This window comes from Empidonax traillii, unplaced genomic scaffold, assembly GCF_003031625.1.
Source record: "Empidonax traillii isolate 1590-97213 ecotype Southwest subspecies unplaced genomic scaffold, ASM303162v1 scaffold38:size1800464, whole genome shotgun sequence".
NCBI lineage: Eukaryota > Metazoa > Chordata > Aves > Passeriformes > Tyrannidae > Empidonax > Empidonax traillii.
This window is the reverse complement of record NW_020955231.1, coordinates 1,614,387-1,633,829: the sequence shown is the minus strand read 5'-3', so window position 1 is coordinate 1,633,829 and position 19,443 is coordinate 1,614,387. Positions and strand designations below refer to the sequence as shown.

Below are 19,443 nucleotides of genomic sequence, written 5' to 3'. Positions count from 1 at the left end.
ATAAAGCTATGGGCACTCTCAGTTAATTTGGTATAACTAAAGCATGGAAAATGTATGTTCCGGTAGGACCTTGGTTATACAACCTTGCTCCATGAGCTCTGCAGATGTGAAGATTTCTCAAGACACCTTCAAAATAAGTAACCAGGTCTGATCCACCTCTAAAACAGAGTTATGAACTTTACACTGGTACAGTTACGTGCCTCTCTTATAAAACAAGATGTGTAAGGTCTTGCACCTGGGTCGGGGCAATCCCAAGCACAAACACAAGCTGGATGAAGAATGGATTGAGATCAGCCCTGAGGAAAACGGCTTGAGGGAGTTGGTAGATGAGAAGCTCGACATGACCCAGCAATGTGTGCTCACAGCCCAGAGAGCCAACCATTTCTGGGCTGCATCAAAAGAAGAATGACCAGCAGGTCAAGGGAGGTGATTCTGCCCCTCTACTCTGTAAGACCCCACCTCAAGTGCTGCATCTGACTGTGGGACCCCCAAGAAAAGAAGCAAGTCCAGAGCAGGATCATGAAGATGATTAGAGGGCTGGAGCACCTCTCCTATGAAGACAGGCTGAGAGAGTTGGGTGTGTTCAGCCTGGAGAAGAGAAGGTTTCATGAAGACCTTACAGCACCTTCCAGTACCTAAAGGGGTTACAGAAGAGCTGGAGAGGGACTTTTGACAAAGGCATATAGTGACAGGATAAGGGGGAATGGCTTCAAAGTGAAGGAGGGCAGGTTTAGATTAGGTATTAGGGAGAAATTCTTTACTGTGAGTGTGGTGAGACACTGGAACAGACTGCCCAGAGAAGTTGTGGGTGCCTCATACCTGGAGGTCTTCAGGTCTAGGCTGGTTGAGGCTTTGAGCAACCTGGTCTAGTGAAAGATGTCCCTGCCCATGGCAGAGGGTGGGAACTAGGTGGTCTTTAAGGTCCCTTCCAACCCAAATAATTCTATGATTCTTTTCTCTTTTATAAGGCACTTTAAAAAATCCACAGTACTGTGGTATTTGGTGTTCTGTTTGCTATCATCACTGATAGATTTGTAGAGAAATCTGTAATAATTTGTTATTAAGAAAGCAAATCTTCATTTTTATAGACTCTCATAATTACAAAAATGCATACTAAAGTTGCAACTGCAACAGGTAGCTTTTTTTAAACAACAGAACATTCATCATTTTCTATAATTCACATATTAAGAGTACTTTGTGGAAGTCAACTAAGATCACCAAGATATGATAAAGCAAAACCTCGAAACTGGGTGTGGGTGGGTAGAGGTGTGTTTTTTTGTCAGCCTGATCATTGCCAAGTGTCTAAAATGATTCCACCTGATCTCTGATTGTTGTTACAATTTTTAAAATAGCAGTGGCTGAGATGCAATATCTCTGCAATTCTTTATATCCCTATGCAAATTGGCAAACTTAATAATGCAGTAGTGTCTCAAATTGCCTTATATACTATCAATATTGGATTTTGAAGCTTTGTTTAATAATCTCAGCACAGAGTTTACATTCCCATGTGTATATGAAGGTTAGCAGGAGGCCTGTCAGAACAAACATACCTGTATGTTTTCAGGGCCACTGGCTGAGACGGAGAAGGCCAATATTTCTTTGTCAAATGAAAGCCTGAATTCCAGAGAGCAGCATCTGTTGCATGAACAGGGTAAGTAACTTTGCATTTTTCAGTTAGAATTTGTAAAATTTTGTGCCTTCTCTGAAAGAAAATAAGTCTCTAGGTGATACTGGCAGCACCTGGGAAAGATTAACGCTTCATAAAAAAGTCTGCCTCCTTTGGAGTTGCAAAGAACATTTATACCTGTTGTCCATCTGGTGTCTTAGATGCTATAACATGCAGCTTTTAAAGCTTGTTTTGGAACCTTCTCATTGGAAGGTACAGAGTCTCCAGGGATAATGCACAGAAGGCTCAGTTCAGGGGTTTGACCCCACATAAATCCACCAGATTTTTGTATTTTATATATAAAATATAAAATGTTTTATTTCATCTCTGAGTAAGATTTTGAGTGTTATACCATAGAACAGTTTACCAGTACAACTACTTAAAAGTGTTGCTGCTTTTTTCACAGAGAAACATTTGGAGGAAACAAACTGTGGTGCTGAGCAAAACACTCCTGATTCTCCAGAATGTAAAGTAAGTGATAATTTTAAGTGTGAGATGGTCCATCAAATGAAGTGGGCTATACAGAGGGAGGTTTTTTCAATAGTGGTATTTAATGTGTTTTCTTCCTCTCCAGTTTCTTTGAAAATATGAATATAATGCACTTGGAGAGTGCCCTTTGAAGTATGGAATTGCTTCAGCATTCAAGGACTAGAATGCACTGAGCACATCCTGGGGACAGACTCTTCTGTTGCTGTTTTTCAATGCTTAGAAAGAAAGTAGCACAGGAAAAAGACACAGAATGTCATAGCATGGGATTCTAGGGAAAATAAGTGTAATTGTGAAATATTTTCCACAACAATCTTTAAAACTTGAGATTAAACCCAGGGGATGGTTGGACACTGGAACAGGCTCCCCAGGGAAGTGATCACAGCACCAAGCCTGATGGAATTCAAGAAGCATTTGGATACTCTCAGGCACATGGTGTGACTCTTGGGGATGGTCCTGTGCAGGGCCAGGAGTTGGACTCGATGATCCTTGTGGGTCCCTTCCAACTCAGCATATTCTGTAATTTCTGTGATTAAGTGGTTCTGTAATGTTTCATTCTGAAATTCTCAGATGGACATTTGAAAAGAGGGCATAATTACCCCAACCTTTGGACTATTATGCAGCACTGACATAGACCACAAGGGTTTGAATTTGGCAAGAGGAATGCCATTTTTGAAATTATGAATTCCTAAAATACACAGGAATTATTCTTAAGGAAAAAAAGTGCAACATGTGGTGCTTCAAAATTCTTACAAGTCCAAGCATAACTTCTGTTTGTGAAAACACATGCAAAACAATGTTAATTGAAATTATCCCCATGGACTGATATTTCATGTGAATAGATATACTAGTTTTCTCTTGATTGTGGTTTGCAAAAAAGGCTGTGTTTTGTTAAAATTACACCTCCAACCTGGCAGAAAAATTGAAACAATTTCCTCACTTTTGATTAAGTCATCCCTATTACTGCTTCTTCTGCACCATTTAATCCATGATGGTTTATCTGTTCAACTTGCAAAAATAATTTCTAAGGCTGATATTTGTGACACTGGAACTAGTCATGCTGCAAGTCCTAAACATTTCTAGTTTGCTGCTATTTCTGGCATAGTACTTGACCCTAAAGAGGCAGCTGATTGTAAAACCAAATGAAGCGCTAAAGCCAAAGAGATGGAATGTTGGGGTTGAAAGATTAAAATTTTCATTATAGAACAATAAAAGAATGAACTATGTACTGCGTTACTGTCATGCTGGAGATCAGAGTGCCTTGTTTGCCAGTGAAGGTGATTTATTTGATATATTATAAAAGGCTTACAGAAGTACACATTTTTTTGCTCCTAAGAGGTTATTTTCCCCAGCAGCAATTATTAAAAAGATTATGAAAATAAATGTGCATTATTTTCATTCTGATACATACATGGACCTGCTATGTTGATCCCTGGAAGCTCTATATATCTATTCAAGACTAGGATATATATCCCATAATCTACATCAGTCAGTGAAGCATAATGGGATTTCTTGGTAATAAAAATGCAAAAAAATACAGCCCTGAATAAACGCCACTTTAGATTGAATCCTTCTCTGTTGTAGGACTTCATTATTAAGATTGAGCTGGAAAAAGCAGAAAATGGAAGCCTAGGATTTGCACTGGTAGGTGGAAGAAATGGCAGGGCTATCCTAATAAAAGCCATCAGCCCCGACAGCATTGCAGATCTAGATGGAAGGCTTCAAGTTGGTGACATTCTACTTAAGGTAATGCTTGTTCTTCATTGTTTTGGCCTACATTTTCTCTACATTCTCTATGATGAGCATCTGTTCAGTATAAAGACTGTGCATATTGAAAATCTGGTGCTGCTTGGCACAGCAACATGTAGAACGTGATGTCCCTTGCTGCCTGATGGCCAGAGGACTGTTCTGGGGGCCCTTCCTCCTTCCTAGAGTTCAGCCTCCTGTGGGACTGGGCCTCTCCACAGCCAGCAGTTGGACACTCCAGCAGAGGCAGACCCAGAATAGCAAAGCAAGCAGTAAACTGTAACTATTCCATACTGTATTTATACCCAGGAAGGAAGACAGATGAAAAGATCAGGGAAACAACTGTTAGCTGACCAAGCCTGCATGTAACAGCTAACTAGGAGGACACTGGGAAGAACCTTCATGATGCCAGTTAGGTATTATGAAGACAAGCAAAGCTAAAAACAGAGATTTTAATTATTTATTTAAAATCATACTATCCTAACCACCTTACCATCTTTTAATATAAATCATCTTCTTTTTTTTTTTTTTTTTTTTTTTTTACCCCAAAACTATTTTTTCTTCCCCCTCCAGGAGTTTCAGTATTTTTTATTTCCTTTTCTGTTTTTCATTCACCTCCATCGCCTCTCCATTTTCCATCTGAAGAAGGGGGGAAACAATGTGCTCTTACTGTCTCAGACTGTACTTCCGTGGTGTTCTGCTGGCAATTATAGTATAAGACATAGAGAGGAGAGGATCAAAAATGGGAGAAAATGAGGACACATGAAGTGCAAAGAAGTTATGTAAAGATTGCTTAAGGCTAGGATATGTGATTAAAAAAAAAAGCTTTCTGTTAAAGGAATCTGGAAATACAAATCATCGTATTTTTCAGGTGAATGAGACATTTGTCTCTGGTCTGCCTCGCCAAACAGTTACAGATTTGCTGCGTAAGGCTCAAGGCATCGTTCAACTCACAGTCTGCCGAAGTGTGGCTTTGCACTGGGCTTATTCAGGCAATCAGAGCAACAGAGCTTCCCCCACAAACACAAAAGCAGAGCCTGGTAAGCAGCTACATCCACTCAGTATATGATAAAAGTGGGATTATGTGTTGCCTGAATTCATATTTCCTACTAGCAAAACATTTCAATTTTGCAGTTAGTTTGATTCATATCTGTAGATACAAACATATTCTTCACCTTGATCTGCAGCACTGTCTAAACTATTCAAGATACAGGGCCATAGGAAGGGAATGTCCAAGTGTGATTTTTAAGTCTAGTAACAGTGGAAGCAAAGCTGCAAGACCCTCAAAGAGGCTTTATCTCAGCTTGTTTTTTTTAGTCATGAATCCTGGTCTGATTTTAACTCATTTTATACAATTCATTGATAGAATCACAGCCCATTATTGAAGCCAGCTGCTAAAATACATTACCCAGTAATTCACATCTCACCACTCCTACTTATCTCCTGGAGCCACTACACCTCCTGCTCTGTCTGGCAGACACTCTCTCTTCTGTGCTTGTTTGTGATCAAATCCAGAAGCCTCTGCTCCGAGGTTGATTGTTATTAATTTGAGAACTGACCCGTCTTGCACAGGGCAGTACTAAGAGGGCTGACTAATTCTATGGAAGAAACTTATGCTCTATGATCTGCTCTACTGAATACTCAGAAATTAAATACTAATTAAAGCTGGGAGTGGAAGCAACTATATAATATTACCAATAGTTTGTGGTCCTCAAATTTCTATTTCTTTGAACACTGAAATGTTTCCTATTATGTGGACAAACTTCAGTGGGAAGCATATAGAATTCCTCCTTCTGGCCTGCTGGTTACAAATCAGAGGCTCTGCTTCAAGTATTCTCAGTCAGGAAGACACTGCCATTGCTATTTTCATCTTAAATGACATCGGTGAATTACACAGTTTCTGAAAAGTTTAAACTCATTTCCTGGACCAGCAAACCCCAATGATATTACAGAAGCACTGGCCCCAAAGTTAATCTATGGTACTTGCCCCTTAGCACTACGAAGGAATGGGCTGGGTTAGGGAGGGCAGATTTAAATTCCATTTCAGTTTTTTTGTAACTGCTGCTCATATAGGGCTGTACTTCAGTGTATCTTTCAAGTCTGAACTATGCTGGCTTCTTCAGTGGGGATCCATGGCATTTGTACTGTGCTAACCCTCTCAGAGCATCCACGAAAGGGATATTCCATGCCAGTTTCTTGCTCTGTATCTCAGTGCCTCTTCCAAGGTCAAAGTCCTTTGGTGTAGCTGTCAGAGAAGAAATAGATCTATATTTTCACACATTTTGTTTTGATTTTGTTTTCTGGTATTCAGCTAGTGCTGAGGAAAGCCTGCGAGCTCAACCTGTTTCCAGTTTCAAGGAAGAAGGCTCCAACCAGATGTGCAGCAAGGTAAAATTGGAGAAGTTATCGGAAGTTATCGGGCAATGTACTCATATGTTTGTTTACAAAATGGGTTTGCTGCAATGTGGGCAACAAACACACCTTCTTAACGAAAAAAGATTGATGTGAGGGAAATGTGCTACAATGACTGGAGCTGCTGACATTGGAGTAAGTCAGGGGATTTCACTGAAATTAGAGCATGTTATTAATATAAGACATATGCCAAACAGGTGGGGGGAAAGGAAGGTTGCATCTGCAAGTCTTGTTCTGATTATAATACTGAAATAAATAATTTACTAATTTTACTATCCTTTCAGTATTTCTAAAGTATATACATTAAAAGATTTCTATTCAATTGTCTTCCACTAATATTCAGAAGTCCAAGGCATCCAAACTTCTTCAAACATGGTTATGTATTGAACCTTAGTAAGTCCTGAAAAATATTCCACATCAAAATTCACAATATCTATTATTTCTAAGTTTACAACTCTAAAACCCCTCAGAAAATGTGAGAAATTTAGGTCTTCTCAAATTAAAAAACCAAACCCTGATTCGACCAATATAATCAAACTAGAAAAAGAAAAGTGATAGAAATCCTTGACATGAATAAGCTGAGAAAATCTTGAAGAGGAATTTCTTTGTGGAGGTTTTAAATACAGTGTTGGAATGAGTGTTGGAGCCAAATTTTTAATATAAAAACAAGACAATGTCTAAGATCTGACAAAAAAAGTACACCGAAGAAATAATATCAGAAGTAGGAGATAGTGGTAGGGTTACATGTTCCTTACCTGATCCCTGAGTTGATACAGTATTAAGGCACAAATTTAGTTTTAAAGTGGTTTTGAAGTAAATTTGGTTAAGTCTATCTATCTATCAGCACAGCACATGCCTAACCTAAAGCACATCCTGAGTGTTTTTGCTGAACTGGTTCCATTAACTCTCTCATCTTCCCTATTTTCAGTTAACCTTTAGCTGTCTCCTATGAATAGAAACTATTTATGCTTTACTTTGTAGAGAACAACTATCATCTAGTCCAAAGATGTAGACTTTGAAAATTACAAACTACTGAAAAAAAAAAAAAAAAATATATATATATATATATATATATATATATATATAAAAGAACCAGTAAAATACCTTTCCTTTGCAAGTTAAAGCCAAAAATCAATATAAGGGCCTCCAATCTATACAGTCAGAAGGTGGAGAAACTGGGTAGATGAATTCATGTTTAAACATGTAGCTATGAATGTCCCCATTCTACTGGGGAAATACAAGCACAAAGGTAAGAAAAGAGATGTAAGTGGTGGCTACCATTAAGATTCTGTGGGGTATTCACTACTTTTACTGTGTAGTATGCCAGGGCAGTTTCTGAGTGCATCTGGAATACTGAGCAAGAAGAGAAGAAGAAACACCATTTTGAACTAATATTTAAATAATTTTCTATCATTGTTACAGTTGAAAAGGAGCTTCTTCCACATAACAACAGCAGATGTCCTGCATCATTATTTAAGTGCAGGACCTAGTTATTACTCTCTAGGATGGAAAACCATCCACCAATACTATTGCTTCTACTGCACATGGAGAGTGATCAAGAGTCTGCCTTCTCTGTTAGTTAAGTGTTTCTCCAGTAGAGCAGCTGCATCCTGCTTCTGCCACTAGCATCTTTGTGTCTGAGATTAAAAAAAGTAAATTATTACCAACAGTTCCATCTCAGACACTGAACATGTGCTTTCTGCTGCCAAGAGCTGGTGATGAGTGTGACTCATGATTCCTGTGACTGAATTCTCTTCATGAGATCAGAGAGGGTATTACAAAGATGAACCTTTTCAAAGTTCATTCATGCATGCTAAGTTGTAGAGATGTCTGAAGACTGTATTGTTCTGAAACTCACAAATGCAGCTGATAGGGCTTTCTACTCCTAGTAGATACTGCAATATATACTTTCTTCTGAAAGTAAAAGCTACTCTATTTTCCCTTTCCTTCTTGAGTGAAGGACACATTTCTGTCAGAAATAAGAAAGAATGCTGATGAAAGTAACTATATTCTTGATGTTTCTGTGTACTGATTTTTTCACAGCTTTTTCTTATTTGAAACCTGCAGGATCTAAAAAGCACACACAATTCTCCTCTTCAAGGTGAGCTGGCTGGACAAGACTATGAGGATATCATCAGTAACATTTCGGACAGGTAAGTCTTTCACATAAAACAAAATTTTTAAAATAAATAGTATGGAAAATTTATGCTTATATTTCCAGGGCTGTCCTAATAATAGTATGCAAATGCACTCATGTCCCAAGTGACAGAAATACAGTTCCACTGGAACGCAGCTCCATCTGCAGCAAGAGCTGCTAAACAGCTTCCACACAATTACTAAGGCAAATGGAATATAAGCTTCCAGGTGTAACATCTCATAAGGAATTGCCTAAACCATCTTTGGCCTTTCAGCTAAGGAGGGGAGAGAACAGTGGTGTGGGTTTTACTAAGAGTTCCAAGCAGATCTTGCAGACTGGGCTGGACCCTGTGCTACTATGGCTGTAACAATACAGATGTTGAAGTCCAGACATATGGGAATCAAGAGAATTAGAGGATGTTACTTCAAAGAAAGCACATAGTACAGGAAGAGAAGAATTTTACTTCAAATTTTAAATCTCTAGGATAATGGGAAATCAAAGAATAATTGAGTAGTGGTAATACATGTTTTTTTTTATTACAATGATACAGAATATATGAAATATGATCTTTTTTAGCACTCATAACCTAAATAAATGGAAAAAAAGACAAATATTCAAATTTTAAACAAAATTTTGTATAAAAAGTATTTGGCCAATCAATTAGGGATGAAAATCTTCCCTAACATATCTGTTTGCAGAGATAAATTTTTAAAGATGCTCTGAGAGCATCTGCAATTGAGAGCATCCATGTCAGCACAGACTTGATGCCCCTGGCTATTATCTCATTACTGATATATTATCTCATGGTATACCAGCTAATCAGGTGTGATTATTTCCAAATTATCTTGCTTTGTGTGCAACATGCATAAATGCCTCTAATGGCTAAGACAAAGTTATCATATATAGGGACAACAAGTATCTTTCCTGGTTGTTTTGCAAATAGGATGATTTTCTGGCCCATGTTATTAATCTGAATCTTTTAACTATCTGTATTTTCCAGTATTTCTATTTTCTACGTGCAAAAGTTTTGTGTAACTTGAACATGCACAGCCTGCAATGGTTACTGATATTGGCTAAATTGCTGCTGATTGTCTTATTCTCCCTCTTAGGTGTACCTTTTACTATTTCTAACTGCTTAAGCCTACTAACATAGTTAAATGTTAAGTATGAGGGTACCTGAGTTAGTCAGTAGAGGAATATTTAACCCATGCTGCATATGTTATAGCTATATTCTGGATTGCAAAATTATCTTCTACCTAAAACATATTCCAGTGCCCTAAAATTTTCCAAATATTTTAGGATAAAGTATCACTTAAAGCCAATTAAGCTACAGTTGCCTAAAAACTGGAAAATGTCATATATGAAAAATGGTCTATAACTGCAAGAATTGTTACTTCCAGTCATCTTTGAGCAGCTTTTTATTCCAAGTATGCTCTTATCTCTGAGAAAAAAAACAACCACCACATACAGATAACAGTGTTTTTCACTAGCTAGAGTTGTGAATAATACTCCAGACAAAATGCTAGTACCACTCCTTGAACTTATGTTCTTCAGAGTTCAGACTAATTCTTAAAAGTAGTTGCTCAAGAAAGTCAAAAGTGATCAAAAACATATTAAACCCAAAATCTTTATACAGTTCAGAGTATCAAAGTTTTTACCACTTCAACTAACGCTGTTTTACAGGTCACAGAAATATGCAGAATGTGAAGGCTGCAGAAGAGAAAATCAGCAGTCTGAGTCAGACAGCTGGAACAATGAAGATGATGTTATGCCCCACAGGATTCCTGTTCTACCTAGAAGTAACCATGCAAAAACTTCTTTTGTTTCTTTGACATTATAGCCCAGTTCCTCCATATACGTACACTGAAAACAACACTAGTACCTTGAATATAAGCAAAGAATTTGCTCTTTGAATCTCAAAGACCAAGGCACTCAAAACACTGGCATATATGAAGGCCATCTAAACTTTTGCATCTCCAAAAAGAAGACATACATCAGGAGCTCTGCCTCCCTTTCTGCTCTCATACGACTTCTCAGAGAAGTAAATTAAACACTTAAACCAAAACACAAAATGAAGGGCCAAATTATATCTCAAGACTTCGTTCCCAGAATCACTGAATTTCACTTCACATAACAGCTTCATTAAGACCTCTAGAACTGATGTGCTTAAGCACGTACTGAAGCACTTTTACAGCTCAGGTGCCAAAGCCTCTCTGACACCAGAAGAGCTTACAGAAAGAATCCACCTAATTGTTCCTTTATGGAAATTAAACTTGTTCTGCCCCAGATGAGAATAATTTGTGAAAGGAATCACACTCAGGATGCTGCAGTATCCCATAGATTTTCTGAAATATAGATCTCTCTCTCCCTTGCCTTGTGGAAGCAATGAATTACTGATGACTCTTATCAGAAGCAAACCACAGTTATCTCCCTCATACTACCAAGCCATGCTGGCAAGCAAACAAAAAATTATAGCTGATCTATCATCTACTACCTACTCAGAGTTCAGGGATTCTAAATTCCACTTGATCTGGAAGACAGCTATATGGGAAATAGCGTGCTCTGTCTGGAGTGGGGATCTGTCTTCACTGGCCCTCTCAAATAGTTAATAGGAACACCCTCGCATCTGTGAGACTTACAGAACACAAAGTGAGTAGAAAGTGTCTTAGAAGCTCAGGCAAGGCAGGGGAAAGTTGTAGCCCAGACAAAAACATAGCAAACACAATACTTTTTTGACAGAGAATAGTTAAAAGTAGTGATGATATCTTACAAGAGGAGAACACAGCATTGCTCCTTGTCTTCAGCCTATAACAAACCTCTGAAACATATAATCAGGTTTTCTTTGAGACAGCTGGCATGTTATTCTTTGCCAACAGTAGCCTATGAATAAAAAAGATAAATTCCATTATTCCCCTGCCTCAAACCATTAATTTTTACCAACAAGCTACTGTTTTTACTCAACATGGTAACAAAAGTTTTTCCAGTAAAGCAGTGATGTTTCTGGAGAGATAAGGTTTATCCATTTTCTTAATCTGTCAAGTATTGGATCAGAATATGTACTTCAGGATGAGCTACTTAGTAAAACTGAATCCTGACTTTGATGCATAAAAGCTAGTTCACATGTTTTTCTTGAAGTGGAGTGTGAGCTAAAATGAGGAGAAAAATATTTTCTAACTTTAGAAGAGAAGAATGTGCAGTGATTATTCCTATCAGTGGGGTGTGGCAATACTAATTTTCAGGCAAGTGTTGGAGACATGAAAATGATTCCCTGTGAAGATGTGGCCAGAGTCTCCTATACCAGTATAAACTAGCATTAAAGTTTACAATTCAGCAAAAATAGTTTATTTAGAATAGACTGCATTTATAAACTGTATGAGGCAATAAGTTGCAATACTTGTATCTGCTTCCACATAGCACGAAATGTAGTGCCGGTTGTATCCATGGTGCTGACTTATTCTTCTTTCTACTGTGAACATAAGTAAGCCAAAAATATTTTCTCACATCTTCTCACATACAAGCATCAAAATGTACATACATACTTCAGCTCCCTAGTTTTTTTAGGCCAGGACCTTGCACTATGAACAATAATAATTAAAAACTTTGTTTTGTTTTGTTTTTGTTGCTTTGTTTTGGTTTTGTGGTTTTTATTGTTGTTGTTGATATATAGACAGAACCTTTGCTTCTGGAGATGAACTGACTCAGTTAATTAACTTGAAACCATCACGGTCTGGAGTAGATCCAAGAACTGGCATCACAGGTCTTATTCAAGGCCTTCAGTTGCGGATTGAGAATCAAGAGGTGTTAAAGGAGTTTATGGTAAAGTGTGATTCCTTTTTAAGATCTAACTGTTTAGCACACATAAGAAAGTGACTTTTAATAGCTTTCTGCATACTGTATGGGAGATCAACTTGTATATCTTTGCTGAAACCACTTTCTCTGAGAATTATTCCAGAATGGGGTTTCTATTCTGCTGTTTGGATGATACAACAGTATTTGGATCTTTCCACGTAGGCCAGGCTTACACTGTTCTCTTTCCAAAGATACTGTCCATGTGCAATGAAAATAAATAACATATAAAAGTAGAGTACGAATCACTTTTTCCTAGACTGACTTCTTCCCATTACCCCCTCAGCTCTGCTAAACGTCTGCCTAAGAACTATACCAAGGGCTGCACTAAGCAAGAAATTCATGCTTCCAGGGATTCACTAATGTAGAAACATTTAGTTGAAAGGAAAATGTTTCACATAATACAACAGTTATCCACGAAACTCATTGCCACAAGATGCTACTAAAGTCAGGAATTTTGGGATATTAAAATCAAAAGTAATGTAACTCCATAGGTAATGAAAACACATAATTACAACTGATGGCATTTAAATAATGAAAAACTGTAAATTTAGGAAGGCATATAAAATCTCTCGTTTCAGAGCATAAATAGAGTATTCAGCTATTATCAAATTCCCAAAGAATAGACTTATAACTCTTCAGCACAGTACTGAATTTTCCTTTAAATGATGTATCAGTGAAATGAATAGCTGCCACTTTTCCATAGTAATTGCAACATTATCAGTTTCTTTCACTTGTCTTTATATTTCTGACTTTCTGGGTACAAAATCCAACAGGCTCAAGTGTACAGGATTTGCTGACTTTCCCTGAAGGCTCAAGGGGATGTGTTAATTTCCATTCATTCCATTCTATTCCATTACTGAGACAGGTATAGCATACTATGAGCTGAGTCATACATCTGCACAGAAAACATAAAGACCTAATAGGGAGCTGGTTACCAAAGCCAATGGATATTTTATCTGAGTAAAACCTCTAGTAACTGATGCAGGTGTTCAAGAATTGTAACATGTATTTCAGTTCATATAGACTGTACAGTGGCATAATGTGATGGCTGAACATTATGCAGTGCATATCAAATAGGTACAAGAGTAAAAAAAAAAAGTCAAGGTAACTCAAAACTGTAAATAAAATGAACTTCCACATTTCTGCTTCCAACAACACTGCATCATGTTCCCCTAAATCTACTATGAAGTACTTAACAACCATATGATTTGCACTTAATAATATTGATGCTGTTCCCTATATTAATCACTTTCTCCATCACTGAAAAGTACTCACTGTCATTATTGCCCTGCTAATAGTGCAATAGTTAGTGCTTTAGTCAGTAGGTTATCCATTATAAATGCTGACATTTGGCTGTTCCAAACATCTATCATACAGCAATATACAATAGGGATTTGTAATGACAGAGGCTGAGGATAAGGGTTGGAAATCTTACTTGGAAAGCCTAGAAATGTTGTTCAGGTTGAAGAAAATATAAAGTAATTCAATTCCTTGCCTAGGAGTTTAGAGAATGGTGTACTGATTGTCTTCTGTAAGAAGTCTATTTGCCAGTCTTGGGTCATACACTGCAGTAAAGTTTGCTCACACTGACACTGTAAAAGTTGCCTATAGAGGATGTGAACATCATGCATATTTCTTTTTGATCTAGGCTTTAGAACATGTGAAACCAATAGATGAGTGCAGAACTGGAAAAGCACCAGAAAACCAGAATAAAAACAGATACCAAGATATTCTTCCATGTAAGTATGCACAGTAACAAAAACATACACTGGGTGAACAAAGACATCAGAAAACAGAAAACCAGTTATAACATTGAGATGTAGGAGGTGCAAATCTCACCACATCCTTAGTCACAGAGAGCTTCACTAATAATGGAGTTATTCATTATGATTAGTGAGATTTTTCCAAAAGAGATAGAGTTCACATAAGCATGGCTGCATTGTACAACATGTAATTATCCAAAGTATCATCTTCCATGAAGCAGGACTTGGCCTGGTAGGGGACTAGTTGTCTTGGTGTTTCCTTCCCTTGTTCTCAGAGTTACTGATCTAAATTTCTGTGGGCATTGAACTGTACCATTTCTTTAAATCTATTTAAATGTACAGCTACATTTACTACTTGTGGCACAGTGGAAATCTGAAAAGTACAGTGGAAATTATGAAGTTGCATAACTCTTTGAAAAATAAAGGTTCTTTCAAAAGTATTTTAAAGCATATTGTCCAACCAGACCTTCAGCTGCTCAGCTCTGAACAGAGTCAGAAACAAGTTTCATCACTGATGAGAAGTCATTTTAGAAAGAAGATTTGGGTCCAAGTGCTGAATGACTGCTATTAGCAAGGACTTACAAAAAAAAACATGCACTGCCCCATTATTCCCTGGGACGTATCATGACAGAAAGGACCACTTTCTGAACACTTGATGTCTTTCTAAATTTCAGCAGCAGGACAACACATGCCAAAATTTGCAGCACCTCTATGTATTAATGATGCAGCATATATAGTCTTAGAAGTTTTCCTGATTTCTAACACCAAAATCCAGTGTCAATATTTCTATGCAATACATTAAACGCAGCGCTGGATACCCTATTTTGAATCACTGCCAGACAATTCAATGGTAATTAGGAATCTTGTCAGAATGTTACACAAGTATCTTAAGGGAAATAAAGCTGCAGTGAACCATGCAATTTATCTGTGGGAATTCCTATTAGCAGTGATTAATATTAGTGCTACTAGTCAAATTCTGTTCTAAAATCCAGAGCCATACTTAGCTGGAGAGACTGAGGTTCCCTATCTCATGAGTGCTGGAGATGGTAGAACTCCATTTCACATCCACAGCTCAAAAAGCATCTTTCTGTTTCTGTACAGATGATAAGACACGAGTTCCTCTGGGAGAAAAGAATGGCTACATTAACGCAAGTTACATTAGAATGAAAGTTGGAGAAGAGGAACATTTTTACATTATAACCCAAGGGCCTCTGCCATCCACTATGGGCGATTTCTGGCAAATGATCTGGGAGAGTGAATCAAATGTGATTGCCATGATGACAAAAGAAGTGGAGTTAGGACAAGTCAAATGTCATCGGTACTGGCCTGAACCTCCCAATGACTCTAAAGACCTGGCTAATTTCCATCTCAGGCTAGACAATTACCAGATTCTGGAATACTTTGTAATTAGAAAAATAGAAATGATTAACAAGCAGGTAAGTTGGGTAGATTTAATACTTTTATATATGATGAAATTGATTATATATTTAACATGAGTAGATACTAGTAGTATTCTTGATTCTTCTATAACATGTCCTCGGATTTTTTAGGAATGTAAAAATCTGAATAACAGGCATGAATTTAGAGTTAATGAGATAATATCTCTTTGCTCATTCCACAAGCAATGGATCTGATATTACAGACTTTTGGACAAGAACTTCCAAAAATGAGTCCTCTAATAGTCACAGAGCTGGAAATTTTTTAGTGGAATTCCTTGAAAATTGGTCTTAGGACTAATAATTTTTAACCTTTTTGGTCTCTCTCTTTCAGACAGAAGAGAAGCGCTTTGTAAGTCATTTGCAATTCACCACTTGGCCAGACCACAATACTTCCAAACTGGCCGAGCAGCTTGTAAAATTTATTTGTTACATGAGAAAAGCTCACAGTACAGGACCTATTGTTGCTCACTGCAGCACTGGTATTGGAAGAAGTGGAGTTTTGCTGTGTGTTGAAATTCTGCTCAGCTATATAGAAAAGGATTTATGCGTAAGTATCAAACAGATCATTGTTAAGTATTGCAAAATGGTATGGATGTCAACAACATCTTAGAACAGAGTAATTCCTCTTAGAATTCACCCTAACAAAACAGGTGAATAAACCCAGCTTTTGTTTTAAACAACAAAGTTAATAAGTTAACATACTATCTCTAAAAGAAATGAGTCACAGCTTCCCCTTCTGAATATGCTTAAATCTTTCTTTATAATTTGCATGTCAACCAAGTAAAAATTGTTCTCTTCTTATAGTTCAACATCAAGCAGATAGTGAGGGATTTGAGAGATCAGCGTTTTGGCATAATCCAAACTAAGGTAAGTTCTCAGTATTCAACTAGATTATGATTTTTAAAAGCCTCAATTAGGATACTTATCCACATGCTTGGATAAACCTGGGGCTTAAAATATAATTTTAGTGCTCTCATTTGTGGAAAATAACAGCCTTCCAGGCAAGCGGTGTCTAGTTTAAAATATGAAAGTCTGCCCCTTACTAAATAATTGAAATAAGAGCCAAGCAGTAGTATAATACAGATACAACACACACCTCTTTTTGTTTTTAAAGCAAGAACAAAAGCAAGGATCACAAAAACAGTGAGATATTACAAACTCTGCCCTGCAAAATTGCAGCTTTCAGCTATTCTTGCTATTGCTGAGTTATTATCACCAAGTAAACTCTTCTACTGCTGAGTTAAAACCACTCCCAAAAAGATTTTTCACACAGGAGAAGACAAGATGCAGCTAACTCAATTTAGAGAAAACAGGTGGTGGAAATAAAAGCAAGAGAAGACTAGCGTAAGTTCTTCCTTCCATTTTAGCACATGCTTTGATACATTTTTCTTCAGGGTAATTATTGAGCATGTGACTAAAAATAAGCAGATAGATAACTTTCACTGACCTAAATGAGAGTCAAACACATGCTTCAAATACAGCATTCCTGAACTTTTACAAGTGATGGAACAAAAAGAACAGGGATTCCCTGTAATATGTGAGGGTTTGTATTCATATTACAAAGGTGATGTTGTTATAAACAGCACTTCAACTAGTCTGTTATTCTTTGCCTAGAATTTATGTTGAATGTAACCAGGTGTTTCACTTCGGTGTCTCTGCACACAGGATGAGTATTTATTCTGTTATGAAGTTGTGCTGGAAGTCCTTCAGATCCTCCGAGCAATGGATTCCTACTGACTACAATATGACTCTTCCCTGCTGCTATTCCCCTTGGACTCCAGGGACCACTCAGCAATTTCTTTAAAGAGATGTTAAGCCAGCACAAACAAATGTTACATTACATGTGTTTTTAGATTATTCTGATTTCTAAGGCATTTCAAACCCTTGCTTAACGCATTCTGGGTAAGTCATTTAAATCTTGGCTCTAAGTTTGGAGAAGCAGCCAGGCAGCACTGCAACACTGCTGTGTTAAATTGCCATGGACAATTTTTGTATTCTATGTAACAATATATTAATTGTTAGGAAGATATTTTGGGACCTTGTCAGGAATATTAGCTTTACTTTCCAGAGGGCAACTATAAAGATTTACGGTTTTGCTGGCATTTGTAGAAGATTAGTTGTCCTTCATCTATTGTTGTGCACTATTGGCTTCTGGACAGTATTTATTAGAGTAGTTATGCTTTTATGTGGAAGGACTCAGTTTGGTTACCTTTGGTTGCTTGGACAATGTAGAACCATTTCCAGCCATCACCCCGGCCCAGGGGTTTATACCACCTTCAATAGTCATCTTAAATCAAGAAACTGACAATAAAAATTGGATGCCTTTAAACCCTCACTGGTTCTCTTCAAAGGAAGAGCCCAGCAATATGCACAGATGTACATGAACGTATTCTTTCATTCTACATCTGTGTAAAAAGGAATGCAATACTAAGCCAGGTGAAATGACTGTGTGTGCATTGTGGCACACACATACATTTCATCTTCCCCTGATCCTTTCCACTGATTAACTATCTTGTAATTCTTACCTAGGATATGAACCAATCTATGGTAACTCCCACTGATTTCAGTAGGGGCTGAATCAGATCTTTAAATTAGAGTAAAGAATTCTCTGTACAGTTTATTTCTCCTGTAAAAAGTATTTCTGTTCATGTGAATGGATCTGAGCAGAAATGTTAAAGTTGTAAGATTGCACGTTTCTATAGTATTGCTTCTAAGTCCTTCATCTAGAAGGTGACATATATGGAAGTGTAATTGCATGTCCATTGGAAGAGTAACTTTTAAACACAGAAAACTGCATCAATCTGACTGGATTGTACATATTTTTAAAACTTCTTTGATATCAGGAAAAGAAAAAATATTAAGAGGCATTGGATATAAAACTGAAGTAGAACAAGACAATAAAATACCTGTCTATTTTCATTATGAATAAGAGGTTTATGATTCAGAAAAAAAAAGGGGATTAAATACTAATTAAAAGTATGACTTTTAGAAAAATCCACTGTAATATAATTATAATTAAGGCCAAGGCCCACTTTTTCTTTCTGGCCTCCAATAGTCTGCTGGAAGGCAGCAAAAGATAGAAATGCAGTTTATTATTTGAGCCAGATGTTAATTTAAAAAATATTAATAAAGTTCCAGAGTAAAGCTAAATAAATCTGGGAGTAACTCTGGATTTATAGTGGTATAATCATAAGCAGAATTCAATGTTTTGTCTTAAATTCGTTGCATTTTTTCCTTTCTTGCAGCATTACTTTCCATATATTCTGCATTTCCTATCTTTATGTTGCATTTAAGGGACTGTTCGCACAATTTTTTCAAATGTCATCAGCCAAATTTTCTTCAGAACTTTGCTACCTTCATTTGGTATTTGGCCTTTCACTTTCACTTTAATTACTGCACAAATACTAGACAATGAATGCACTACACTGCGCGTGAATGCACAATTGACTTTTGTACCACAACAATTTTATTAAGCTTCTCAGTGAAAATATTCCTTTACTTGATGCAAAGGTGGTTTTTTCTGTGGTTTAGAATAAGCTTTCTGGGTTTAGAAGACAATCCTCATAGCATTACTTGTTTCTCCACATTTGTGCATCATCTTTGCAGCTGTTTGACAGATGTGTTTGCTGTTTGACATAAGTTTTTCCTGTTTTACAGGAATATTAAAAAGATTTCTGAAAAAAATCTGTTTAATTTCAATTTTGTTTTATGAAAAAGCAGCTTCAGTATTTAACTACTAACTAATAAGGGCTCTACAGAAAAATATTTTATTAATTGGAGCTTATATTTAATATTCCTCTATAGGCAGATTTTGTGATGATGGTACCTTTTGTACATTCCTGTGAAGCTAGTATTACTGACATTCTGCCATATCTCATGAACTTATTCTTAGGGAACATATTAATAATTACATTTATACAGATAAAGGTACTACAGTTATGATCC

At 37.0% G+C, this 19,443-nt stretch overlaps 1 protein-coding gene across 1 annotated transcript in view; it reads left to right on the top strand.

Moving 5' to 3' along the window:
* The window catches only part of FRMPD2 (FERM and PDZ domain containing 2), a 72,101-nt gene extending 52,922 nt beyond the window's left edge, over window positions 1-19,179 (top strand). Inside the window, exons 35-47 of the mRNA XM_027878130.1 lie at window positions 1,565-1,651; window positions 2,073-2,137; window positions 3,737-3,898; window positions 4,770-4,938; window positions 6,210-6,286; window positions 8,372-8,463; window positions 10,131-10,246; window positions 12,115-12,263; window positions 13,945-14,035; window positions 15,161-15,495; window positions 15,830-16,045; window positions 16,303-16,365; window positions 17,164-19,179. Of these exons, the coding sequence (XP_027733931.1) occupies window positions 1,565-1,651; window positions 2,073-2,137; window positions 3,737-3,898; window positions 4,770-4,938; window positions 6,210-6,286; window positions 8,372-8,463; window positions 10,131-10,246; window positions 12,115-12,263; window positions 13,945-14,035; window positions 15,161-15,495; window positions 15,830-16,045; window positions 16,303-16,365; window positions 17,164-17,235 (1,694 nt within the window). The 3' untranslated portion in view covers window positions 17,236-19,179. The remainder of the gene's footprint in view (window positions 1-1,564; window positions 1,652-2,072; window positions 2,138-3,736; window positions 3,899-4,769; window positions 4,939-6,209; window positions 6,287-8,371; window positions 8,464-10,130; window positions 10,247-12,114; window positions 12,264-13,944; window positions 14,036-15,160; window positions 15,496-15,829; window positions 16,046-16,302; window positions 16,366-17,163) is intronic.
* Window positions 19,180-19,443: the final 264 nt, after the last annotated feature.